Source organism: Corapipo altera, unplaced genomic scaffold (assembly GCF_003945725.1).
Source record: "Corapipo altera isolate COAL_440 unplaced genomic scaffold, ASM394572v1 271, whole genome shotgun sequence".
In the NCBI taxonomy this organism is placed as follows: Eukaryota; Metazoa; Chordata; class Aves; order Passeriformes; family Pipridae; genus Corapipo; species Corapipo altera.
The window spans coordinates 1,328,594-1,355,586 of record NW_020884935.1 but is presented as its reverse complement, the minus strand read 5'-3'; the positions used below and the strand labels follow the sequence as shown (position 1 = coordinate 1,355,586).

General features: G+C 48.3%; 2 protein-coding genes across 3 annotated transcripts in view; both read right to left on the bottom strand.

Annotated features, from left to right (window-relative positions):
- ULK2 (unc-51 like autophagy activating kinase 2) overlaps nucleotides 1-12,540 on the bottom strand; it is a 38,611-nt gene extending 26,071 nt beyond the window's left edge. The window contains exons 1-4 of the mRNA XM_027660461.1: nucleotides 11,861-12,540; nucleotides 10,592-10,684; nucleotides 9,414-9,455; nucleotides 294-326 (exon numbers count right to left, since the gene is read on the bottom strand). Of these exons, the coding sequence (XP_027516262.1) occupies nucleotides 294-326; nucleotides 9,414-9,455; nucleotides 10,592-10,684; nucleotides 11,861-11,953 (261 nt within the window). The 5' untranslated portion in view covers nucleotides 11,954-12,540. The remainder of the gene's footprint in view (nucleotides 1-293; nucleotides 327-9,413; nucleotides 9,456-10,591; nucleotides 10,685-11,860) is intronic.
- A 6,070-nt stretch (nucleotides 12,541-18,610) lies between these two features.
- Nucleotides 18,611-26,434, bottom strand: NLE1 (notchless homolog 1). Of its 2 annotated transcripts, none has more exons than XM_027660467.1 (13): nucleotides 26,360-26,394; nucleotides 25,938-26,081; nucleotides 25,635-25,852; nucleotides 25,451-25,530; nucleotides 25,114-25,190; nucleotides 23,731-23,828; nucleotides 22,175-22,367; nucleotides 21,585-21,720; nucleotides 21,168-21,214; nucleotides 20,812-21,014; nucleotides 19,756-19,915; nucleotides 19,596-19,666; nucleotides 18,611-19,116 (listed from the first exon to the last, which is right to left on the bottom strand). In XM_027660467.1, the coding sequence occupies exons 1-13, from the start codon at nucleotides 26,366-26,368 to the stop codon at nucleotides 19,104-19,106; spliced, it is 1,449 nt and encodes a 482-aa protein (XP_027516268.1). In that variant the 5' UTR covers nucleotides 26,369-26,394; the 3' UTR covers nucleotides 18,611-19,103. The 2 variants fall into 2 exon arrangements, with proteins under 2 accessions (XP_027516268.1, XP_027516267.1); XM_027660466.1 differs by having other exon boundaries at nucleotides 18,616-19,482; nucleotides 26,301-26,434.
- Between the last annotated feature and the right edge of the window lie 559 nt (nucleotides 26,435-26,993).

Sequence of the window (26,993 nt, the reverse complement as noted above, 5' to 3'; positions counted from 1 at the left end):
CATCATTTTTACTTTGTAATCTTTTCATGAAAATCAGATCCTTTCCAGCTGTTTGCCTTATTATTTGTAATTAAGAATTTGAGGTGCAACACCATTGATACTCAAAAAATGAAACTGAATAATTTATGCATCAAACTGTGCTGGTAAATTTAGTGAGGCACAGGCAATTCATAATCTACTTTTCAGAATCTCTTTTTCAACAGGTCATGGTTAGTTTGCAGCTGTGCAAAGGAGTAGTTTTGTCTAAAAGTCTTTAAAATCAACCAGAAACAAACATACATGTTAACACATACCTCCATGACCAAAAAGACAGAATTGGGCATTTCCTAAAAGAGAAGGAGAAGAGATTTAAGATTGTGAGAAGACAAAACCTGTACCTGTGTTTACCAGGTATAAAGTGAGATGTTTCAATCACTGAGAAATCTTATGTTAAAGCCACTGCTTCAGAAGGCAGCAAATGTGCACATTCTCCACCATTAAATATTTCACATTTCCAAAAATATTTGCATATGTTAAAAAAAGAAATTAATCAATCACCAGGCAATAACCTGAAGACTAGAGCAATCATTTGACAGAGCATCATACACTAAGAATTATCACTTTCCACTGATGTGACCCTTGGCTCTCACCTGCCTTGGATGCTCCACCAGCAGCACCTCTCCATGAAGAGCCCTCACAAATAAATAAACTTTGGCTACCAGGCACCACTGAAATCAGCCACTAACAGGATAGTGATATTTACTCAAATCTACTGACAGAATTACAAACTGTAAACAAGACAATTTGGCCATGACAACCCCTTTTTTCTAAGGAGGAATTCCAAGGTTATGTTCCCCACTCCTGGGTGAAACAAGCTTTGGTTCTGCCGTCCGACAAGCCGAGGTCAGGCAGGAATCACAGAGCAGTTACTGTCTGGAATAAACTGATTCCCAAATGCTATATTGTAGGATAATTAATTCAGGATTCATGGATACTTCTGTTAAGTATCTCCCTTGGTCAGTCACTGGCAGAAGCATCTCCCTTCTGTGCACCTCGTGGCAGAGGTGTGAGTTGTTATGTTCATCCTCCTCTAGATTTTCCAAAGCACTGACCTCCCATGACCCACCTGCAACCTCAATTCCCTCTTTTGTAACTGGGGAAAAGTTCCTGAAAGGCAGATTACCTAATTTCTACTGGAAATTATCTACACACTCCACAGAAATGCAGTAAAAAAAAAATACGTGCCTAAACCTGACTGTAATAAAAAAATTCAGCCTTATTCCAAATATTTATTTTGTGTGATGGGAGAAAGGGCCAACCTGCCAATGTCAATGACCAATATTGCTTTTCACAAAGTCTCCTGCATAAAATAGTTCTGCTGTGCCTACAAAGTTGAAGACACTCTGAGAGCTTTCATAAAGTACAAGCATTTTTCCCCTCTGAGCTGATTAAGGCTGAAAGGAAAGAACACAAAGAGAACTGGAAGGAAACATAAGGGCAGTATACACCAAACAGGATGATGCTTTTAGTTACACAGTATGTTACCTCCCTTCCCCTTTAAAAATAGACTTCAACAAAGGTTGACAGATTGTGGGAAAATATGTTTTTAAGACAGTTGAAGGAAAAGAGCGAGATGGCATCAGACAAGGCCAGGCACATGTCCCAGTGGGAAGTGCATCTGCAGACAGTCTGACTGTGTTCTGCTGAACAGTGTCACAAGAAAGTCAAAAGGGACATTGCACTGCAAAATAAATGCTGTGAGCTCAGCCACCTTTCTCAGTGCTTGCACTGAAAGTTCAGCACATGTTCAATCTGTCCATACTGGCAAGAACTGCCACCAGAGTGCCGTGTTCCAGGGCTCACTGACAGCTCAGGTGAAGAAAAAGAAAAAGAAAAGTAAAAACGGGCCCATGAGCCCAAGCCAGAGAAACCAACAACCCTAAATCCACACACAGCACAGAGCTCAGGGATGGCACAACCCAACAAAGCCAATTTCTACCAATCCAACACAGATACAGATGTCCAGGTAACTACATATAAGTGTAATACAGTTGCAGATGAATTGACTGACCTGCTTCACTTTTGGGAAACATTCAGTTTAGTCACTCGTGTCTGGGTTACAGAAATGCATTTGAGGTTCTTTCCAGCCCAGAACATGAAGCACATTGAAGATTTGTTTACATTTGAAAATTAGCTTCCAAGAAAGCAGGTTTCTAGGAACATTAATCAAATCTGTTGGGAATGAAAGGCAAACTCCAACTAATACAGAATATTAAAGCAGCAGTAGATCACATTTCAGGAAGTCCCAATTGTTCAATGTTTCTGTAACAGCTGTGGCCAACGTGAACCATAATTTACATTGCTATAAACACCTCAAAACCAAAGTGCATACATCAAAGCAGAAAAAGATTAGTAATTACTTGCTCTGCAAGTTACTGAAAATACACAATGATAAATGTTCCTTTGCAACACCACCTTCCAAGACAGAATCTCACTTTCCTTCAGGAACCCCAAAACCGACAAACAGCAACTCTGAGATCCCAATTTACCGAACTGAAAATTCTGCCAACTGAGGATCATTTCACTTAAAGGAACAACTGTGATGTGCAAAAGAATAGCCCAGCTAAGGAGCAGGGAAACTGCCCGTTCTGCAGGGACAAGAAAGCAGCTCAGCCAGTGGATTTCCACCCGAACATTGCAATCCCATGAATCAGAGGGATGTTCCACGGCGCCAGCGCCTCCACTCAACACTGCACAAAACCAGCAGCTTAAGGCAGGATGGAACGCTCAGCTCATGACAGACATTTATTCATCACAGAGCTGAGAGAATGTGTTTTCTGGATTCCCTTGGAAACAAAGTCCTTTCAAATGAACTGCTCTCTTCAGAAACACGGAGCTGATGACTCGCCCTGTTGCACCAGCCCTCACCTGTTCAGAAAGTCATTCCTACAGACCACACTGGATTTCCCTCAAATAGCACTACTCACCCTTTTTTTTTTGGATTGATATTCTAGACTAAAAAAAAAAAATGAATCAAGTGACTGAGTAAAGTCATAGTAAGAAGTAGAGCGTGTTTCCTTCCTGTAGCTTGGATAATCCTTTTTTATTAAATCAGCAGAACAGATTAGAGATTTCACAGACATTTTCCCAGACTCAGAAGTCCTATCTAATTCATACTGAGGAAGCAATAGTTTGCACAGTACTGGTACCAATCTCCCCAGCCACAAAACTGCACCAACTTTAACTCATAACTAAACACTTTCCAATATCCCATCAAAACAACTTTTAGTTCAAAACAGCTGAAGTTGTTCACCCTTTCACAGTTGCTCAGATTCTACCTTACAGTTCTTGGCCAGTCTGACTGGGAATGTGATCTCCATGTGGGGAATATATTTAGAAAAGACATGACAATCCTGGAGACACATTTTTTTCCCTTCTAAATTATTTTGCTGAACAATAAAGTTCTTCCTATCACCATTCCCCAGACCTGTGATTTCTGTTGCCTTGCTAAAGAGAGTGAAGTGCTCAAAAATGGAAAGCTTAGTAAACCAGCATGTTTCAGATCTAACATTCAGGAATAAAGCTGATCTAGCAAGTTATTTTAAACTGCCTCTTGAAACAGACAACAAAGCTTTCAAAAATTTGCATTGATTTATAGATCATAAAATCACTGCAGCTGGAGTTGTTCTGACCTACACTACTACCTAGATAAATAATCAAGCAAAACAAATATCTGCTGCATTGCAACAATCACCAATCAGTTTTGCCCAGCATACCTTGCTTTGTTGCTTAGAGTTTTCTTGACAAAAACCCACTTTTGCTCCTTCTTATCCTGAATCTAGGTTTTACTTGCAGGCTGAAGTAGAATATAGCAAAGGCTAATAGAAAACCAATTTACAATTAGGAAAGCCAACAGACAAACATAAGAGAAGAAGGTTAAGAGGCAACATATTTGCTATGTTTTAATCCCAGCCTTCCAACAGTTGTCTCAGGAGATGGGAAGTTTTATCCCAAGTCACAATCTCAGCACAGTAGTTCCATTTAAAAAACATTAATTGAAAAAGAAGTCAAAACATCCATGGTTACTTCTGACAGCTGTTGCTAGAACTGCAGTGTACTGGCAGAAACATTCCCTAGATTTCATTTTGGGATGGAAGTACTCCTTCAGAACAAGCTGAAGATCTGCAAGGAGCTTACTGAGCTGCCAAAGCAGGAACTGTGGCAAATAAATACTCTTTTTTTGCTCCAAGTCTGTAGATTCTGCTGCAGTTTATGATGGGAGTCCCAAGAGCACAAGAGTTAATCTGACAGCTTGTGCACTGCTATTATTTGATTAATTTTCTGCTATGTTAATTTGTGCATTATTGGATATAATTTTTTGGCTTTTCTTTTTTTGGGGAGCTTTAAATACATTTGGCAAAAGTTCTATTGATATAGTAAAAAAGCACTGGTCCAGACCTTTTTAAGGGTGTTTCTCACTGTATTACAGATACTCTTGTTTTACTTTGCAACTGCACCACAGCAGCAACTTCTACCACATTCAGCTCCTGTCACCTCAAGCAGCGAACATTTTGTTAGTTCTGACTAAATGCTAAGTCTCAGACTAAATGTCACTAGACATGTGCCTGTAGGATTCAGATAGGGTGCATGCTGCCAATTATTCACATAAAAGAGCAATCAGCCATGGAGGAATGTACCACAATAATCAGATCATTCATTTGCTGTTATGTGAAATGCTGCACTTAAATAACATGTATGGGAGGTGGGGAAGGGGACTGAAAAGGCAGAACTGCCCTCAGCATATCTAAGGTTTAACACACTCATCTACCAGAAAACTCTCTGAAACAGTTCTGAAATTCACATTATAGCATCTAGACACAGCAGGTAAGCTAAGGACTGTGCAGTCACTCCAACTCTTTGGTTCTGGGAGCAGAACAAACTCTAACTGGTTGTCCTCAGCCTCCAACATCTACACTGGTGTCATTCCTCACAGGTTAATACCATCATAACCAACTTTGCAGTTGGCATCAGCTGCCAGGTAGTGTTTCAAAACCTTCACAGTGTCTACAGGGCAGGATTTTCCTTTTCATCTGAACAGCGTGTTCCCATAGGATTATTTCCACACAGAGTGAGGAAGGATATTGACAAAACACAAAGGCCTTAAGCAAGGAGCTGAGGGGGAAAAACTAAAGATATTGAGACATCCTCACTGAAAAGACAATAGTTCAGAAAGAGCATGAAGGCAATCAAAGCTGAGACACACTGAGATCAGAGCACACAGGATGCTTAAGCAAATATCTCAAGAACCATCAGCAACACTACCAGACCAACTGCAGTCCTTGGGTAAATCAAGCAGAGGTATTTAATTCCCACTGGTAAAACAACAAGTTCCTTCCATAAGCATCCCTAGTAAGAACTCCTGGGCACTGTGTATAAGCAAAGGGTGAGGTGTAGGTCCCACAAGGACCACTGGCTTCATTCCCACTGGCTTTCACTGCTTCCAAGGACAGCAGAAGCAGCTGCAGTCCTTTTGTCTGCTCTGTACCAACAAGCCAAGTCAAGAAACCATTTCTGTCCAGATACTGCTTCTCCAATAACACTCTAGAAATTAGTTCTCCCTAAACTACTGTTCCAATAGCAAACTTCAGACTCCATACAGTGAAGACATTAATTCACTCTCCTAAAACATTATCTCCAAGATACATTACAGGCTTTCATTCTGAGGGCTGACATTCTAGAGAGGTCTTGAATTAAATTATTTGCTAAAACAGGCACTGTCTGGCACTGTGTGAGATTAGTTCTACTCAGCACACACTTGGGATCATGGACTGCACAAAACTGTAAATTCATGCCCTAAATATAGCACATTCCAAATAACTTAGTGATACCTTCATACTTCAGTAGAATACTTTATCCAAGGATCTCAGTGTACTTTATGCTGGCGAGTTAGAGGTTATTTTAGACTCCTTTTGCTTTTGAGAAAACAGAGGGCTCCACTTCCCCAATTAGACTGATCTTCTTTTGCAGGATGAATGACATCCCACAGCACCACCATGGGAAAAGAGCTGGATCTTTGTACTATTTTAGAGATTCAGGATTTTTTTTAATTCTTGAATGAAAGACTATCAAACTCTTGCCCAGAAGATAAGGGAAAAATGTTTTAACAGGTTACACCTTGCTATCCATCCATTCTACCTGAGGGTTCTTAAAGCATTTCACAAAGAATTGATTTCACACTTAGAGGTGAGCTGCACATTGACTGTTTTCCAGAGCCCTGCCACTGCAAAACGTTTGCCTCTCACAGATGGAGGGTTCACATTTGAGCATCTCCACAAATGCCTTAAGTCTTGGCACCACCGTGCAGCTCCCTGGCCTCCTGAGATGGCACAAACAGCAGTGGTGTGCTCTGCTTACATAAAATGCTTATCTGCAGCTCCAACCTGCCAGTGCTGCACGTAACCACCTCACAGAAATCAAGGGCAATTATCCTGCTGGCTCCAGAACAAAACGTTTTTCTGCCGACCAAAGCACAGCATTAACACACAGCAGTTCACTCGGGTGTGTCTCCAGATGAATGGGCACTTCTAGTAATTTAACCCCCTGGACTCCAGACATACTAGTAACACATCAAAATGGGATTCACAGGAGGTGGAGCATCAGCAAGGTAGGGGGTTTTAAAATGTTCTTCTACTATCAGCAGAATGGGCCACAAGTTCTTCTTGGATCTAATTAAAACCTGTATGTGTCTTTATTATGCTGACTTGTGTGACTGGTCCACTGATCATGCAACAGGAACACAACCATAAATGAAGAGAGATGAAGGAGAAGGAATGTAACCACCCCCTGTGAAAAATCAATCCACAGCCTTTTGCAATATGCAAAAAAATAAATAACTATCCTTTCATTCACAAATTGCTATGCAGGGATACAGCTTTAATCTCAAAGTACTGCCAGTAAGCATAATTTCATTTAATATTAGGAGATGTAAAAATATTTACTTTTCATTGCAATCAATTTATGCTTTTTTCACTTAGTTTTGCCACTTTCATTGCACACCACCTTTTCTATCTGAAGAGCAACCAGCTCTTGGATTATCCAGCTAAATGTTCAAAGAGTGCATTTGAAACATTTTTTTTATTTCAAACTGTCCAAGGTTAAGAAAAACTTCAGACCAACAGAACTACAAAAATAAAACAGACTCCCAGTCACACTGAGAACTTGCTACTGTGCCACAGACTCCACTGGCTCCAGCACCAAGAGAAAAAAACAGCCTCTGTAAACTTAGAAATTGCTTGAAATCCTGAAGTCTTATCTGCTGTACTATATCACTGTGTTCAAAATGCCATGGCAAACAAAAAGGGCAGCACATGCTAGAAGATGAAATGCTAAAGAAAATTAGTAGGTGTAACAGCCTACAAGACATGAGAATGCCTTGCATAGTGTTAGTTCCTGCTGGGTTATAAATTAATGTAATCACACAAGTTAATGAGGTCTGTATTTCACAAACACAGCCCTCTTCAGAAAGGGAAAAGCTCTTTTGTGCAAGTGTCACACTCTTTAGACCATATTTTGCAGAGCAATTTCTTCTATAGAAGTGGCATCATCATATTGCTGAGTTTTGTGTTTGCCACGGATGTATTTGAAATATATCAAGGTACAAGACACAGGTTTGCCTTTCTCTTTGCTTTAGCTGTTTGTTTTATTTAAACACAACAGTTGGTGACAAGCAGCAAGATCCCTCTCTCAAATGGAGAGTACAGCACTGATCATTGCAGAAGGTCTGTCAACTCTAGGGACACCCTTTCCTGTGGTAGAACAGAAAAGCATGAAAGTTATGTTTCTAAATAACCTTTAGGTAAAGAAACCATAGACAAGTGTAGGGCTCTGTCCTCTCTTCCCATGTGCATAAATTAAAAGAACAAGAGTCTCTCCAAGGCTCAGAAGATACACAGTGTTAAATCATCAAAATACAGAACTAGTCAACTCCCCCCAGGCTGAGCTGCAAAGCTTACCAAGGAATCTTCACATATAAACAACTGTAAATGATAAATCTGAGACTCAGCTGCTTGCTCACACACCAACGCCCTCAGTCAAGAATTCCACTTGCTTTTAAGATGTCTGGATATACTAAATTTAGGATGCTGAGGGATTATTTCCACTTAGCAATACTCAGGAAAACCTGCTCTCCTCAGGAAGCACAAGAGACCAAACTTTCCCTCTCAGAGCAGATAACATCCTTCAGAATGAAGAATTTTGAAGTCAAGGTCTGGGAGGGAGAGGACTCCACACACCCCCCAATAGGAAGTTCTGATGCACAACCTGTTGCTACATGAAAACCACTGCTTGTACCAAAAGTCAAGACAAGTCAGTACATGTCCTGTAGCCCTGGACACCAGAAAACCTGAGCCTGCCTGAGGTATGTCCCACGAGCACAGATTTCTATAGCTAAAGATACACAGTTACACACAAACTGAAAACCTTTTAGGATGTGAATGTGCCAAGACAGAAAACACTGAAGAACATCACAATGTCTATTTTGCATTGCTTTAACTATGCAGTGCCCCAAGGGTGGTTCTTAGTAATTTTTTTTCATCAGTGTAACTCTGTACTTAAAATTAGAATTGAGCCCAGGAGATGAATGTATAGTTCTCATTCAAGCAGAACAAATGGCTGTATGAGCTACCTCATGTCTTATTTAGCTTTGCTCAACAACTCACAGGCCTTAGGATACAAAAATGTACTTCCTACTAAGTAGAACACTCTACCCTAGATAGGCTAGAGAGCCAACTCCTCCACCTTATCAGGCACAATCCTGGGAATAAAGAGAGGAAGACAATTTGAAGCAATTTAATACTTATTTCTCCTACTTGAAAAGATCCAAGTGTCTGCTAGGCTTTTATACTTTATCCTGTCCTTCAGAACACAGGCAACAGGGATACAGACATGTGTGATCATGGTTTTCTACTTCAGCTCCTCCTCACCATGACACAGGACTACACAACACCTTTCTTTGTTACAGAGATCTCCAAGATGCTGCTCCTTGTCTACAATTATTTTAACTATGCTGACTGTCCTAATGTCCCTTGCTCCAGCCATTCAGACCCTACCAGCACATTTTCCTTCAGATGCATCCAGTTGTTATCCACAAACACCCACTTTCCAATTAAATTGAAACAAGGCTAATTCAGGAGAACAGTTCCTGCCACTGACAAGAGCTCCCAGCCCAGCTGGTGCTTTTCCCCTGGAGACAGAACCAAGCTACACAAACAGCCTCTGAAGAGATTCCCAGGCTGCCACTTGCTTTTTCTGAACACCAGACTGATGACAGCAACAAAATATATGGCCATTCAAAATTTTCTGCTCCTTACAGTTATATGCATTATATTGTCCTAAGCAAATTTTAATGAAGAAAAAGGCATCAAAACATGTTTTACCTGGACATCATAAAGAGCTACAATGTTCTCATGCTGAAGTTCCTGTAAAACAAAATATTTGTATTATGGAAATAGGCTATTATTGTTATTACTATTATTATTTTAAATTTAATTTGCTGATTGCCACCAAATCAGCACTATCTAAGAGAATCTTTTAAAGACCATCTGATGGAATTTGGAGGAAATCTCAGCTATTTAGACAATATTTACAGAAACAGCAAATTAGGCAATATCTTCAGAGGTCATAAAAACATTTAGTTCCAGAACTTAATGTCTATGACTTGTTACAGAAAGTACTGGAGCACAAGATCCTTTAATGAGCACTGAAAACTGACAAGATTTAATTTTCAGGTCTTACACAATTTCTTGCTTTCATAATACAAAGGAAATCAAACCCAATAACATCAAATGAAACAGGACAGCTCATGCAATTATTTGTAACTGCTCGAAAAACCACGTCTTTGCTAAGTACTTGCAGCACACTAATAGACCAAACACTGCAATTTCTGGGTATAATAAACATACTATAATACTTATATATTAGTATATAAACTAGTGATGTATCTCAAGAGGTTTGGAAACACGGAAAGAAAGCAGGGAATATTAAATGACCATTCCAGGGAGATGTTTCCATAAAACAGCACTGAAAAACCAAACGATGCTCTGTTGCATTTCCTCTGTTAGAGCCACAGTACATGTTTTAAGCCAATTAACCCAACTCAGAAGTGGGCAGACTGCTTCAGGAATCAAATTCAGCATGCTGACTTCAGCTTTCAAGGCATCTTCGGGCAAAAAGAGGTGAAGAAGGATCAAAGACTGATGTTTTGCCCTCAGCTATGATTTGCTTGGCAGAGGTGCCACACTGGCCATCCTGAAGGACAGAGTTTTCCACATGTGCAACAAGCAAAGCACAGAGACTGGTTCTACAACAATTTTCCACTTTTAACCACAAAAGCACACCCATAACCTGTTCTGAGACATTTCCAGAACTAAATATGTATATTTTTCTTTTCTTTCCTTTTTTTCTCCTTTGGCTTTTTATTTCTGGATTAGTAACAAAGAAACAAACAGCACAATAGCAATTACCATGATACCACCAGTGACCTGGAATGAACTAGGTCAGAAGTCTTTTCCTTTTCAAGCAAAGCAGCTTTAAAAATCACTGCATATTAACATACCTTTAAGATTTTTATTTCTTTTCCGAGTAGGATTTGTGACTTTGACAAGTTCTTTTTGTTAATACTCTTTATGGCTACTTCCCAATCAGTTTTCTGGAAACAAACAAAAATTGTATTGTCAGTTTTTGGTTTGTTGTTTTGTTTTTTTTTTAACTTTATCCTCTAACAACTCTCCGGTAAAGCACTGAGAAAAAGTTGCAAGATCACCCCTCCTCTATCCAACAGTGATTTCTACATCACATGACACCACCAAGAACTATTTCATTCCACAATAGCTTAGACAGCTATTAAAATCCAGCTGCAGCCACACTGCATTTTAATGGATTCTAAAGCACTAAAAAACCCTCCAACAACAAAAAACCAAGTAATATCCCATTTATTTTTTGGTAGTGGTGCTTTTTAGTCCTCTCTCAGTGACTGAGTTACTTTAACTTTCCTTTAAGGACTTCCCATTTATGACCTTTTTATGCTCTGCAGCTGAAAACTGCACAAAAAATCTGTTTTAAGACAGCTTATTTTCAGATAACATATAACAGACAATATATAAATTAAGTATTTCTTTGTAAGGTGCAAGGATCTCCATTGGCCTTTAAAGTTCCTGTTTCTCTTGCTCCCCCCCTTTTTTTTTAACCCCCAAATCACTGCGTTGTGTCTTTCCAAGCTGCGAGCACTGCCCTAATCCTAAAAGATGATAAACCTGATGGGGTGTTTTTTGGAAGGCAAAGCCCTTTAGGCACCAACACCAGAATAAACTCTCACAGCATCGAGAAACCATAACGTAACTATGAATATCCGGGGCGATTAGCGAGTCACGCCAGGAAACCAGACACCTCTGAATTTAAGAAATCTTCAGCCAATCCCCAAAGGAGACAATTTTTCCATTAAGATCCCTCGTTATCCAGCGAGATAAACATGACCCTCCCGACAAACAAAGGGCTCAGCCTCCCCTACAGCTGCAAACTCTCCCCTCGCCGCTGTGTCAGGGAGCTGCCAGCAGCGGGGAGGGACCGCGGTGGGGTTTAGGGCAGGGGAAAAAAAAAAATACAGGGTTTATGGAGGCCGGGGCCGGATCCCGGCTCAGGGCCGCGGGGCAGCCTCGGCACCACCGCCCACCCCGCACCTTCCTCCGGCTCTTTTTCCTCCCCAAAACTCCCCAGAGGTCACACACCCCCCCCACCGCCGCTGTCACCCACCCGAGGGGCTGCTCCGGGCCCCGGGTTGTGTAACCAGCCCCGCTCCGGCTGCGGGCGAAGCCCCATCGCTGTTTACCTTGCGGTGGCGACCTTTGAAGACCACAGCAAAGGCTCCGTGTCCTATCAGGTCCTTCTTGCTGTACTCAAAGTCCCCCACCACCTCCATCATCCCTCAGCGGGGCATGAAGCCCCCGGGAAGGACGGAGGGAAAACAAAGGGGCTCTTCCTCCAGCTACAGCCGCCTCACGGCAGCCGGCGGCGGGGTGGGAGCCTGCCCCGGTCCTGGCTGCCCCCGGCGGCGGGGGCAGCTCCTCTCATACCGCCGCAGACCCCCGGGCCGGCGGGGCTGCTGCAGGGCGTCACCGAGGCGAGGGGCTCCGTCGGGCATGGGGAGGGGAAAGGGGGCAGTCTCAGGGGCCGGGTGTGAGGGGACAGCGCGGCATCGGCGCCAGGACCAGGGGGCCTTCTCAGCGGGGAAGGGGGCTCCGCGCCCTGCTGCCGCCCGGCCCCATGGCCCCGCCACAGCGGGGGCTGCTGGCGCCGCGGCCCCGCTCAGGGACCGAGCTCCAGAGCATCCAGCGAGAAGGGGAGGAGACGCGGCCCGCAGCTCCAGGGATGGCTGTCGCTGTCGCCGCCGCAGCGGGAGGGGAGGAAGCAGTGAGGGTACGGACGGGGGGGTCTCTCAGGCCGTCAGCGCCTCCCGGGGCTCCTGCCGCTCCACCAGCGCCTCCCCCAACGATCCGCACTCGGCCAGCCCCGGCTGCCAGTGGCCAGACCTCCGCGCCGCCCCGCAGCTTTTATAGGCCGCATTGCGCAGGCCCCGGCGCTCAGGTGCTTCCGCGGGCGGCCAAAGAGTGCCTCACCCCGGGTAACCCGGCGGTCACTCCGCCGCCGCCTCAGGAGCGGGGCCGGACCGGGCCGGGGTCACCGCCATAGCCCGGGCCCCACCGAGCCCTCCCAGGGACCCGCCGAGCTCTCCCCGCGCCCCACCATGGCTCCTGGGGTCCCTTCTGCTCGTCCCCTCAGGCAGGACAGCGACCCAGGCCCTTGGGCCCACCCCTGCCCTCAGCCTGGAGCCCGGGCAGGGAGGCCAAACTCCAGCCCCTCACCCCCGGCCATCACTTTCACACTTGTTTTTCACTTCAGCCCTTAACTTGGCTGCTTCAGGCCCACCCGACAGTGAGGACAAAGCTGAGGGGCCACCAGCAGAGGAGGGAGGACAGTCAGTGCCCCACGGGCCATCTGCCCCCAGCACAGAGTGAGGCAGGACAAGGGCTGGGACAGTCAGAGTGTGAAGACAGGTATGGGATCATCCCTGGCTCCCAGGGCAGTGGCACTGCTTACCCAGCACACTCTCAGCCCAGTCCCTGCTCCATCAGTGAGCAAGACTCTACATCAAACCTAAAACAAGGGACTTCAATGAATGGAGAAGCAATGCAAGAACAAACATGCAAAGTGCTGTCAGCCCAAGACACTTCGAGTTGCTCACTCTCTTCATAAGGAGAACAACGCCTGTACTTTACAGCCTGTCTCCCAGCACCTCTGGATAAGCCTGGGGCTGTTTACAGCATGTACAAACATTAAAAAAAAAAAACCAAGCAGCCACCACACAACAGTCACATGGAGCCTTTGACCTTCACCTCCAGGTTTACATAATTATGCTCCTTTCCTCTGTGTTATTTCTCACTGCTCTCTGCCCCTCCTCTCTGTCCATGTTCACCATCACACCACCTCCACATCCCAGTTCAGGCTCTTTCAGGCCTCCCAGTTATCCCCATGGGCCCCAGTCGATGCAGGGGGTGCACTGGGGTCACAGGGGCAGAACTCTGACCCCAAATGGCTGTGCTGTGCCTTCCCCCACGTGACACAGGCTCTGCTTTCAGTGTCACCAGATCAAAATAGAGTCTGAGCGAGGATTTACGCAGTTGGGCCTCTCCCCGTTCTTCACTTATCTCCCTTCACTTTCTAGCACTCAAAACCAGGCACTACTGGGGCCAATGTGCCATGTCAGAACCTCTGCAGCTAAAGACTTCTCCAAAGAAAATGCACTTAGATTAAAAAAATATTGAGCAAGAGATTATTAAGGGAAGATAGACAGCTTTATGAAGGACACTTTAAGCTTTAGACATCGTATGTCTAAATCATAATATCAGAGGAATACTAAGAAATCTGTTTTGTGCCAAAGAGAACAAAAAGGCTTTAAAACCTCTCCAGACTGAATCCCCCCTCCTTTATTCGCTGAAGTTTTGAGCTCCCATCCAAAATCCATCCGTGGCATTACCCCAACAAGCAACACTGAGAAAGCAAAGCTGACCAATAATTTCAACAGCTCAGAACACCCCCGTGTAAGGAATAAATGAGATGTAAAAATATTCCAAGTTAATAATAAATTAAGGTGTTGGTAGTAACAGACACTTTCTAGTACGCTTCACAGTGCCCCTTTAAACCAGGAAAAAGCCCACAAGCCTCCATGTGTTAAATATTCTGATTCAGAAAATAATTTCCCTGAAAACTGGTTGTTTATTGCCATCCACAGAGTCTCACATTCAGTATTAATCCTCTCAGCATCAGCATGTATCCTCACCCCAAAGTCAAGGTCACCAGCTACATTTTCGGGAAGCTAAAAAAAATAATTCATTCAGAAGATGCCTTTTGAACAGAGAATGCCACAACAGTAATTCCTAAGCCACCCATTCTGCATCTCACTTCCAAACCCAGACACATCTCCCTTCGGCAGCAGCAGCGCTGCCTGATGTCCTTTTGTCCTCCTAATGGAGCTGGAGCCCTCGAGCAGGTTTGTTTCAGCACAGCAAGGACAAACAGCCAGGAGCAGCAGGGAGGTTTGACCGGAATAACTAAACACGCTGCACTGGGATCCGAGCGGGATCTGAAGGCTGAGCTCTGGAACAGCGCTCCGGAGGCTGAGGGATTTGCATGCGGGTCACTCCTTCGAGCTAGGGCCTGATTGGTGTCCAGGAGAGTTTTGGGATGTCAGTATCGCCAGCACCCAGACTACAATAAACCTATTTATAAACAGCACCTTCACTTGCTTTTGCTGCCAAAAGGGGTCACAGGCAGAACAGACTGAATTCACCTGCCCTTCCCCAAGGGGGCCTCGATATTGGAGACACTGGGACAGCGATACAGGATAACCCCATGGGGCTCCTGCTGCTCCTTCCTCCCTCCCTCAAGGAATCCACATGGATATTTGGCATTTAGCACTGGCAGCGGCAGCAGCCCCCGGGGGATGTACCACTCTGACAGCCACGTGCCAGGACAATAAAACACCCAGCATGCTCCAAAAGCACCACCAGGCAGCGGGCACCAGTACCACGGGTAATCAACCCTCAAAAGCACAGATACTGTGTCCCGAGTTTGTTCATTTTTAATAGCACACTCTGCAAGAGCCACAGCCCCCTGACAGAGACCACTGGCAACCCATAGCCTGGTGAGGACCTCTGATTTATAGAGTCAGAGTGGAGGAAACAGAAGAGCAGCACTAGACATGGCTTTGTGGCTCCTTCCCAGCTGCACTACATCGGTTCAGCCAATTGGTCCCTCAGGTGTGAGACAGGGCTCTTGATCACAAGAGCAGCACATCGAGGAAGAAACTAGCACCTTCCAGGTTGCTTGTCCAAGTGCAGAGAAGTACATTTTCATCTGGTAGCAGCTCCCCAAAACACAGACGTCACTGTCCTGAGCTTCCATAACACCTTTCATCCTCAAAAGCACTAATGGTCTTCACAGCAAGCCATTTTCTGCCATACGGCCAAAATGCAGCCTTGAGGTAGAAACATCATCTGAACAGTGCCTGGGTTGACCCAAAAAAAGCTGAGAGAAGCTCCTTTTCGTGCAGACAAATGAATGAAGATCATTTTTTTCCTATTCATTGAAAGATTTTTCTTGTCTCTCTCCCCAGGCTATAAACATGCTCATGGAAATTAAATTACAGATCCGGGAAAATGTTCAAGAGATCATCTGAGTCGAGCAGAAAAGCAACGTGTGGCTCCAAGGACCCAGAACCCAGGAAGCACAACACACATGCCACTTGCCAGCCCTCCTGCATGGATAAGCAGGACACACAGTCCCAAGAACAGTTTTCATAAGGATTCTAAGGTCTCACTTATCTAAATCAGCCTCCAAAGGGCAGGAGTTTGGCACCATACTGCTCGCCTCAACGCTATCCCAAATGATCTACTTCACTCTAGGTGTTCTTATCATATCCCTTCCTTCCCTCCATCATACTCAGGAATTCATTAGACAGGTAAACCTTTCTCAGAGGACTGGCACGCTTCCCAGTCCTTATCATCACTGTCCTCCCATTGGGGATTTGTAACAAAATTAATGGTGGCATCACAGCTTTTAAAGAAGAAAGTGTCAGAGGGCTCTGTGGGACAGTTTCTGGATATGCTTAAAATTATTTTTGTATTACCAGTGAAAAATAATGCTCTTGTGGTAGGAAAACCTGTGTGGGATGTTTAACAAGTAACTCAGGAGGAACTTGGACTGAAACACAGGAGCAGATCCCGAGATTCCTTTCCCACAGCACTGGAAAAGCTCAGCTGTTTCAGCAGAGATTAGTGCTGCCGTTCCCAGAAGAGCAATCAGAAAGCTCCAGCCTTACCTTCTAGATTTGTCCTTTTAACAAAAAGTAAAGTCTTCCCCGTTAATAACAAACCGTCAGCCCTAATTTGCATCTGCAATTCCCAAAATCGGCTAATTAAAGCTCCCACCCCCAGCGCCGGCGGAGCGAGGGAGGTCACGCGCCCGCTGCACCCCCTGCCAAGAAGGAGCCAGCTCCGAAGGGAAGGGCAGCAGCTCTCCAGGAGGGAGACTGCAGAGCCAGGCCCGGGAAGTGCTGCATTCAAATGAAACTGGGAGGAGTGTTACGGAATTGCTCAGGAATACAGCTGGAGCGGGGCCAGCACTTAGCATGTATGAAGGCTGGTGCTGTATGAATGATAAAAATAGTAGCAGATGCTCGGATAAGAAAATACAATTTGGTTTACATGTAAACCCATCACTGAGTGTGGTTCAAAAATCTACCTGCTACCAGATCAGAGAAAGATTAAGGCCAAGAGAGCTTATTTTGGTGTAAACTTAGTTGCAAGGCCCTCTTTCTTCAAGAAAGGTTTTCCCTTTGGAAAACCTTTCTGCTCCAGCATTAGGAAGGTGGGTTTTAATCAGGCTCTGCTTGGTGCCAAATGTCACAGAAGCAGACTCTGAAGGGATGGCAGGAGCATGGCCAGAGGGCACAGCAATTGCTTTGGTTTGGAAATCAGGGGACAAGGTTCACTGATTTATTTTAGGTACACCTACCCACATGCACAGCCAAGCCAGCTCCCACAGGCAGGACTGCCTCCCTCAGCTCCAGTACATCCCTGCTTCCAACACAAAACACAGCCAGCACTGACAGGGCACAGTGACCCCGTGCAGCACTTCAGGGGAGGAAGCAGAGAACGATGCTTGTTCCCCTGCAAAGAGCCACACCAGGAGCTGCTGCTTTCAGCAAGTCAGACCTGGGGACACAGAGCTGAATTCCCAAGGGTGGGCTGTTTTCTTTAGCACAGGCATCCCAAAAACCTTTCAAAACAGGCAGATTTCCTGGCCACTACCAGCGACCTGCTCCTCTCCTTCCCAAGGGCACAGCAGTCTGGGGAGGTAGAATTATCAGCTACAGTTTTAAATCATCCCGTCCCACAACATTTACCTCAGTGTGTTAGGAAAGGTTTTGTTTATGCAGATTGGATGCAACCATGGCCTTCACTGTCAGCAAGAACCAGCTGGAAGAAGCACATTAATGAACGAGCAGCTCGAGGATACTGAGGTCTTCCAAAAGATCCCACAAACACAGAGCCTGCTGACTTCACTGGTAAAAAGAGAAACTAACAACAGGAACCACAAATTGTCTTCTCAGCCATATCAAAGATTTAACCCTTTGTTCCAGTCTTTTTCTCCCCTGAACACTTGCAAACAAGCAAATGGCCATTACTGCACCGTCTCCTCTTAATTCTCCAAAGCAATCCTGCCAGCAGGAAAAAAGTCCTAAAATGCATCTTCTGCAGCTGGGAAGCATCTGAGACCCAAACTCCCACTCTGAGTTGTTGTAATCACTGAGTAGCAACTGCAGGATGAGGGCTGTGGAGAATGTTTTGACCTTCATATTAACCTGCTGCAACTAAATTTGACAATATAATTGTCTGCTCCTTAGTAATCACATCTTGATTTTCACTGTTTCATAAGCATCCTGGAAATAAACAGTAAATCCAGGTTTATTCGTCTCATGATGGCTGGAAGCCTGAACTGACTTATAAAAAGGCTCATAAGCAAGTTTAGAAATACACAACTGACAGTGTGAATCCCTCTCACCCACTGGGCAAGTAAATGCACTTAAGAAATTCCAGAAGGCGCCAACTCTGTGCAATGGAGGTTTTGCCATTTACTGTGACAGTCCCAGTCCTGCTGTCAGCACATATCCAGGGCAAGGGACAAACACCACCCCAAATGCCAGCTCCACTCTTCCCCTTCCCCACCCTATCCTTCCTTCCCCCCTGAGCCAGCGTGGATGGGAAATGGATGCTTCCTCCCTGTTCAGAGGCACAAGTGTCTCATTTCCCCATTTCCAAGAGCTGTTGAGACCTGAAAACTCTGCACAGCTCCAGCAGTCATTTGAAGTCCATGCACGCTGGACCCTGAACAGACGAGTGAAGGAGTTATCCTTTGTGGATGCAGAGAATCCACGGATAATGCTCAGCACAGCCCACAGGGAAGTGGGCTGAGTGGAAAGGCAAAACCTTACTGGAATAAGGAGAAGCCCAAAGACCTTATTCACAGCAGATCTTTGTCCCAGACACGCAGCCGAGCACAATTCTGCAATGTAATTGATGTCCTGAATTTTCCCATCTCTCTCTCTCTGAAGGTCACACAGGGACAGCCCTTTCAGTTCCCACTAAATCCCTCTTCTCCGCAGGATTCTTCACACAGCCCAGAAAGGACAAGAGCCATCCCTGCCCTTCACTTGCCCCTTTCAAGGCAGAGGGCTTCTGTGAGGCTGAAATTCCAATAAAAAGCCAGTTGAGATGGAGGCACATGAGATATCCCTCCTGTAACGTTCAGAGGAAATCATCCTGCAAAGCACAGCTCTTAATAAGAACTAGAATTAAAATTTCCTTAAATAAATATAAGGAAAGAGTCCAAGAGGGAGAGTAGCCAACAGGAACAGGGAGTCGTGCTTGGGTCGGCCTCCGTCATCCTTCCCCTTGGAGATCTTCCAGGCACGTTGTGCCGAGGACAGGACCAGCAGCTTCATGTCTCTCTTCCTATCGACGCCATCTGCAAATGGAAAGAGCTGCTTTGTCCCTGTGGTTGGGCACCAGTGCTGCCCACAGGCACCATACGGGAGCAGCACAGCAGGGCCCAGGGACTGGGTTCACCAGCCATGGTCAAATGGCAGCCAGCTCACAGGAATCTGTCCGTCTGCATAACTGGGAGAGGGAGCAAGGTGAGAAATGAAGGTCTGACCAACTGGTACAAATGTTCTTTCCCCTCTCCAGGAGCCAAAACATCTGAGTCAAATTTCACCCAGGCTGCTCAGCTGCAGGGACTCTGCTTTCTAGTCAGCTGCCAGGGGACAGCAGCAGCTCCTGCCCAGAGGGAGGTCAGGTCTCCAAGTCAGAGTGTGACCCACCGCTGTGCTCTCTGCAAGAACAGATCATGCCCTAACCATGCAGGTCTCTGCAAGGAGCCTGTGGCTCTGAGGGACACACAGAGTAGCTGCAACATCCTCTATGGACAGATAACAGGTTACTTACATCCTCAAACACTTATCCTTCCCTCCACTCGCCACCCTCTGTCCGTCTGGGCTCCAATCTGTTGCATACACCTGATGTTACGGAAAAGACAGTTAGTTCTGCTGGGAGGAGGAGTCACTCCTGCCTCTCTCAAACACCTTGGCTCAATCAAACAGCTCACCTCATCTGCATGGCCAGGAAGATCGATGGCCAGTTTCTTTGTCTTGGCATCCCAGACCTTGAGGGTGCTGTCGCTGCTGCCGCTCACCAGCAAGCGGCTGTCGGCCGACCAGGCGATCTGGTACACGGCTGAGACGTGCCCCCGCAGCGACGTCAGGTACCTGGGGCAGAGCACAAGCTGTTAGAGCAGCACAGCTTGTTCCAAACCTGCCCTGGTCTTCCTGTTTCTTCTCCACCCCTAAGCAAACCAGCCCAGTCGCAAGACACTCAGCACACCCCTGCCAGTCAACTGTGATACAGAGTCCACGGGTTGTTCAGTCCATCTAAAAACCCTCACAGGTGGGCTCAGAACCTTCTGGAGGATGACTCTTCATCTCACCTCATCTGCCAAGAAACTCTTACCCAGCAGGCAACGCTACAGCCTTACTGCACAGATGTGTTCTTCCTTTTTCTGGCCAAGCAGCCTGGATTTAGAGGGACCTTTAAAATTACTGACATGAATGCCAAGCTCACGAGCATAAAGGTTGCTTTGCAGGGAAGGACTGCTGCCCCGAGAGCTCACCAGTACTCCAGCTGAAGGCTAAAAGCTGGATTCCAGGAGCATCCAAACACCAACAGCACCACTTGTAACTGCAAGAATTTGCATCATCCAGAACAAGCTGTTCTCTGGCATGGGAACTGTTTAAACTGGGTCAGCCTACAGTGCCCAACACACACATCTTCAGGAGATCAGCCGAGTGGAACATCCCATCCCACCACAGCTCAGAGAACTCACCCTGCAGCAGACTGTGTGTGCCACAGGTGCCAGGCAGTGCTGTGGCTGGGTGGCAGTGGCACTGTACACACACAGCCAAGCACAAGAAGACCCCCTGACACAAGAAGAGCCAGACAAGGAGCTTCCCAAGGGCAGAAAAAGACAGAGGCAATAGAATGACTTTGCATGAGTTCAGGCTGCTGAGATGCTGAACACACCAGGGGGCTGCTGGCAATGACACTGGAGCCCACCCCTGCAGACCCTACACTAGCACCACTTCTGCAACAGAACAAAACAACTCACTTTCCTGTCCTACCATCCCAGAGCTTTATGGACTTGTCAAAGGAAGCACTGGCTATTATCCGAGTGTCTGGTGAGAAGAGGACTTGGTTGATCAATGCCTGGTGGCCTGTCATTCTCTCCAGTGGCTTCTTGTCTTCTGCTGGTCTCCAGAGAAACAGGGTGAAATCATCTGACCCCGAGACAAGCCTTTCTGGTTCCTGGCCCTGAGAAAGGGATGAAAGAGCCCAAGTCTTGTATGGGCCAGGTGTGGAGAGCTTGGAAGCACACCAGTGTTGGGGCCCAGAGCCCACTGTGCTCGTTTACTGCTTCCACCAGTGACAGTGTTAGAAACGACAACAGGGACAAAAGGGACTCACCCGGACTTGGTTGTACCTTTGCTGAGCCTTGTCCTTCAGTTCTGCCACTGAGAAAGGGAAAAGGAGAGGGGAAGAGAGATATGCAATCCAGTGAAAGGAAACTTTATAACCCTGAGATGCCAATTCCAATCCTGGCTCCGTGGGCCAAGCAGACGCGTTTGTGACTTCTCACCCACCTCCTCTTTGCCAAGGGCAATTTGGGAGCAAAAGCCCTTGGAAACAGAACGACCTTCCCATCCCCCAGACTGCTCAGCCCTGGCAAGGGCGAGGAATATCACAGCTGTCAGCATGACGGACATGAGCACAGGACCTGCTCCCAGCTCCCAAGGTTGCTTTGGCTGGTGGCAACATGGTATCAGGCCTCCCCTTTATCCTCCCCACTGCCTCCCCCAGCCTGCAAGAGGGTGCTGCACTCACGGGAGCCGCTGACGTCCTGTGGGTTGATCGTGGCCTCGGCGGGTTCGAAGGCCCCGGTGCGGAGGACGTAGTCGGTGCTCAGGGCCATGGTGTTCACCCAGTGAGCGTGGCCCTGCAGGCTGCGGCACAGCACCCCCTGGGGACACAAACACCCCTCAGGGAGGGAGGGCAGCACACAGCCAGGCTGCCCAGCACGCACCAGACCCACCGGGCTGCAAGGACCAACGCCAAACTTTCCCAACCCTCTCGCCCAAGCAGCAGCCAGGACTGTGGCAGGGAAGAAATGATGCAGTTGAGCTTCAGGAATCGGTTTCCCACAGGAGCTTGAGGACACCCACCAGCACAGGTTGCCTCCGGGATGTTTCCAGCTTTTAGCCCCACTTAATGCTCTTAGAGATGAAAACATTGCACAACAGCCACCCCTTCCAAGCTGTGTCAAGCAACAGGTTTTGATAGGTCAAGAAGATACAGCACCTGCTCTGCAGCTCTGTTTTCCAGGGCACAAGCTGTGCCAGGAAGAGCAGACAAAGCTACCACACATTGTGCCCAGCCCCCTCTGCCAGCAGCCCCAGGGCTGCTGCCTCACTTACATCCTGGCTCCTCCAGACTTTGATGGTCCTGTCCTGGGAGGAGGAGTAGATCAAGCCATCGCCCCCCCACTTCACACACGTCACAGACTGCGTGTGACTCGTGAGGATTTTGTCACACCTGCCCATCAGTGTGTCCCAGATGCGGACGCTGCCGTCCTTGGAGGCACTCGCCAGGTAACGACACTCTGGGTTTCTGGGGAAAAAGAACAAATCCATTTGTGCAGCGCACACAGTTCCTCCACCAAGCTCTCTCCCCACCACCCCCAGCAGATTTAAGAGTCCAGAAGTCAATAAAATACAACTGTCTTTTGGCTTAAGATCTGCAAGAGGCCAGGCAGGGGCAGAGCACTGACTTACAGAGACCAAAGTCTCACAAAGCAGGGGACAGGCAGACAAATGCTTCCTCCAAACCAACTCCTGGGCTGCACAGTCGAGGCACCAATCCAGGGTAAACCTTGCACCTGAGCCCTTGGCAGTGACCTTGTTTGCACAGGGCAGAGCTTTAACCAGCTGGCTTAAGAGGGCACCCCAAAACTGGCACCTTCCCCAGGCAGGGGACCAGCCTCACCCAGGCTGTGCAGACCAGTGGCACTGGGAATGCACTGGATGCTCCCCTGCCCATGCCATGCTTATCTCCAGCCTGTGGACAGAGTGCTCCTGCGCTGGCAGGACCAAAAGGAGCAACGTCCATCCATGTGGCTCAGGGGGGCAAATTTAACACACCTGGAAGCAGCTGGCACAACCCATCAAGGACAGGGGAGCCACAACCCTCTGTCCTTTGCACAACACCTTCATCACTCAGCCTGGTGCCATGAGGAGCAGTGAGGAAGAACAGCCCCTCCTGTTGCACTGGGACTGGCTGGAGAAAAGAGAAGTGCAGCCCTGCCAGGGTCATGTCTCTCCTTTCCATTTCCTCATGCTCCTTTACAATAATTTTTCACTAATCCAGTTAATTGTTTGCAAATAGCTGGAGCTTCCTACTGGCAAATTCAATTTGCAGGGCCCTGCACTGAAGGGACCCTTTTTCTTTCTTTTTTTATTTATTTCTATAACGTCTTGGATTATTGGCTATAACTGCCCCCTCCACCCACCTCTCCCAGAGGGAGCTTTAGCTGATCGAAGGGATAAGGGGATTGCACAGTTAATCATCCCTCATGATAAACAAACAGGATGACAGAGGCCAGTAGGATCAGGAGAGCAGGAGGGAATGCTCTGCAGAGCCTGCACTTGGGGACCTCCAGGCTTCCCTGCTCCCAGCTCAGCATGCCATGGAGGAGCACACCAAATATTTGTCCAGCACCACAAAAGCAGTGCTTTCCAGAGGCAGGTATGTCTTTTACACAGGGGAAAAGAGGCACAGCCTGGCAGTGACTTCATGGCTGGGGCTCCTGGCTCTCCCAGCTGGACACATTTTTCCCAGCCCACCTTGGGAGCCGTTCTCCTGCACGTGCTTTTTCCCATAACAGGAGAAAGGCAAACAGGAGCAACGCCCTTCAGGTCAGGCTGCTCTTTTCCATAGGAGTCAAGGGGAAGGGCTGGGCTGACCCCTCACTTACATGTGGAGCGGTTCCCAGCACAGACATGTGATCCATTTGGAGTGGCCAGACAGCACCCGGCCGATCTGGCTGCCCGTGGCTGGGTCCCAGAGAAATATCTGTCCAAGAGAGGAAGCGAGAGGGTCGCGTCAGGCCACAGACATCATGTGAATCCCAGGGACGCTGGAGCTCCGTTTAGGAAGCAAAGGTGTCCCTGGTGTCCGCTGAAACTGGCAGAGGCAGGAGGAGCAAGGGAAGGGGGCTGGATGCCTTTCCAGATCCCTGCAGCCGTCAGCTGACACCCAAAAGAATGAGAGCTGACTGCCCTCCTCTCTGCCTACAGCGCTGCTGCTACAAATTATCTGACTAAATTATCTGACTCAACTCAAAATGGATACAGGTCCCCAAAAAGCCACCCCGTGCCAGAGACTCAGTGAGTGTTTGCAGAGCACAACGAAAGCCACAGCGCGCTAAGTGCTGCTTATTATCAGATTCTGTGGGTGGGACACATGCTGGTTTTCTCTTGTTGATTCTCTCTCTACATAAATGTTCATCTAAAGAGCCAAGGTATTAGTCATCTCCTACTTGAGAACCTGGGAAAAATAGGGAAATAGAGGACAAGCAGCTCCCTGGGTTCGATTAAAGCCAGACCAGCACCAAACCACGGCGGAACCATCCTGGTCCAGCCTGTTTCCTTGGGGACAGAATCACAACCTTGGCAGTTCCACGGTTGCTCTCACTGCTCCCAGATTGTTCGAAGGTCAAAGTGAGCCACTGCCCCTCTATGGCTCAGCAAGTTCCTGACTCGAGTTCAGCTGAGTGCTCCCGCTTCCCGAGGCATTTCTGCACCTTAAGCACATACATTCTTCCCCACAGCCAGGGCAGAGCCCCCTTCACATTCCTACAAGAGGGAATTTGGCTGTATCTGCGTGAGAACGCTGCAAAACAGGCTGCTGCTGCATGTCTGGGTCACTACAGCAGCCCTGGACTGGCTGGGCAATAACCATTCTCAATCCAGACATCTCCCTTGTGATAGAGCCGCCTGCCAAGGATCACATCTAGAGCCTGGACTCTTTCCTGCACGGAGGGAAAAGCATCTGCCACAAGACAGCAGGACTCAGCAACAAGAGGTCCACAAGGTGACAAAGCCAGAACTCTGCCTGGCACAGAGTCTGAAGACACTACTTGCAATACCACAATGCATCCACACATAAAGCTCCTCTGGGGAACAGGAATCCTGCTCAAAACAACTGGATACACCCCTCACAGCCCAGGAAACACAAGCCTTCGCCCCTAATCCCTCACAGCCCTTCACCAAGTTTGGTTTGAGTTCAGAATGGGGCTGCAGAGGGTCTCCAAGCTCCCACTGACCCCCAGCCCCACACAGAGGGAGCCAACACGCACCTGGCCGTTCTTGCAGCCCGAGGCCAGCTTCTTGCCATCCGGTGACCAGGCAATGCTGAGCACCCAGTGCCGGTGACCTGGCAGAGAGAGCACGAGTGGGCATGAGTGGAGAGCTGTGATTATCCTCAGTGTCCCAGCAGGAAGCCACTCCAAGGAAGTACAAGACAGGGGGAACCCCCTGTGCTCCTCCTGGCCAGCCCCTCTTCTTCCACTTCGTCAAAGAGAGCCCCTCCCTCCCCAAGCCATGGTTCTCCTACACAGCTCAGGCAGCACCAGGTTCTGCTCTCCTTGTCCCCCAAGCAGGCAGGGGGTCCCTTGAGGGACACCCCACACCCACCTTTGGCCGTGAACTGCGGCGTTTCCGTGCTGAGATCCCAGAAGCGGACGGTGGTGTCTCCAGAGCCGCTCGCCAGGTACCTGGGAGAGGATGAAGACCCCAGCTCAGCACAGTGTCCCCAGGAGAGGACAAGAGCAGCAGCTGCCTCGCCCCGAGCCCCCCGCCTGCAGGCAGACCCTCGTACTTTCCGGTGGGGCTGAAGGCCACGGAGATGACGGCCTCGGTGTGCCCCTCGAGGGAGCTGGTGCAGCGCGTCACCGCCCGCACCCGGAACACCGCCTGCGGCTGGTAGATGATGTCCAGCACCTTCTCCGTCTCCACGCTCTGCCCCGCCAGGGTCTTCTCCAGCGACGCCACAATCTCGGCATCGTGGACGAAGAAGGCCAGGGGCACCGGCTCATCCTGCGGGAGAAAGGGCAGGTGAGGTAGCGAGGGGCGGCTCCGGGTAGGGCTCGGGAGTGCCGGGGTAGTTCGGGAGGGTTCTCACCTTCTGCAGGAGGGCGTTGCAGACCAGCTGCAGCTTGTCCGGGGTGATGGTGACCGGGACGTCGAAGGGCGAGCCCAGGGACTCTCCCGCCTCATCCCGAAACTGGATCAGGAGCCGCTGCACATCCTCGTCCGGCGACATGTTCTGCGGGACAGCGCGCTCAGGGCCGGGAACCCCACCGGGCAGCGGAGACAGCCCCCCACCCGGGCAACGATACCCGCGTGGGGGAGAAGGAGCCGCTACGGGGGGACCCGGCGTGGACACCGGGGGAGGGAGGAACCCCCCTCACTGAGCAGGACCCCGCGCGGGATGAGGTCGGCGGGAGCCCCACGGGGGAACCCCAGAGCGCCCCAGCATCCCCACCCGCCCAGCATCCCACGTGGAATTCCAGCAGTCCGGCCCCGCTCCCCGCTCCCGCTCACCGCGGCCATGTGCGCGCGCCCCACGTGGGCCGGAAGGGGCGTGGCCGCGGCGGGAGCGGCCGAGCGCGGCGTTGCTGCCCCCTGGCGGCCGGCGGGCAGCGCCGACCCCGGGCCGCGGGTTCGAGACTCCCCCGGGACACCGCCCGCGCTGCCCACACCAGGGGGTTTGGTGCCCTTCTAGAACACACCTCCGGTGTTCGGGACCAAAACTAGGCTAGAAACGACTCCACGTGACCACATCCACCCCAGACAGCACAACAGCTTAAGGAACTCAGCCCTGTGCAATATTCACACCCAAACCCGGGGCCTAGTCTGCATACTGCCCAGCTGGAAAACCGAGTCAGCCTCAAAGCAAGAACAGGTGAGGGGTTAAATTCCTGCACAGAAGAGGATTCAAGCATGCACAGTTCAATACTGCACTACAGCACCAAGCCCTGCCCCTTTCCCAGCCAAATCTGACATGTCCTGTGATTTAGTCCTGTAGACTGGATTATTATTTAGTATTTCACCACACTGTCATTAACAAAATCCATTAAGGAAACGTGGCCACAACTGCCAAGGACAAAGCATTCAGGGATTTGTTTCTTTTATAACCCCCTAAAACTCACACTAAAAAAAAACCCCACATAACTTC

Excerpts from the sequence above, each read along its gene's own strand:
- NLE1 (XM_027660466.1), bottom strand. The coding sequence starts at position 26,078 with ATGTCGCCGGACGAGGATGTGCAGCGGCTCCTGATCCAGTTTCGGGAT. Across the intron at positions 21,721-22,174 it reads AAGTCTGGAGGAGCCAGGAT|GGGGTGCTGTGCCGCAGCCT; the intron begins GTAAGTGAGGCA and ends TTGTGTCCCCAG. Across the intron at positions 21,015-21,167 it reads AAAGGTACAACCAAGTCCGG|GGCCAGGAACCAGAAAGGCT; the intron begins GTGAGTCCCTTT and ends TCCCTTTCTCAG.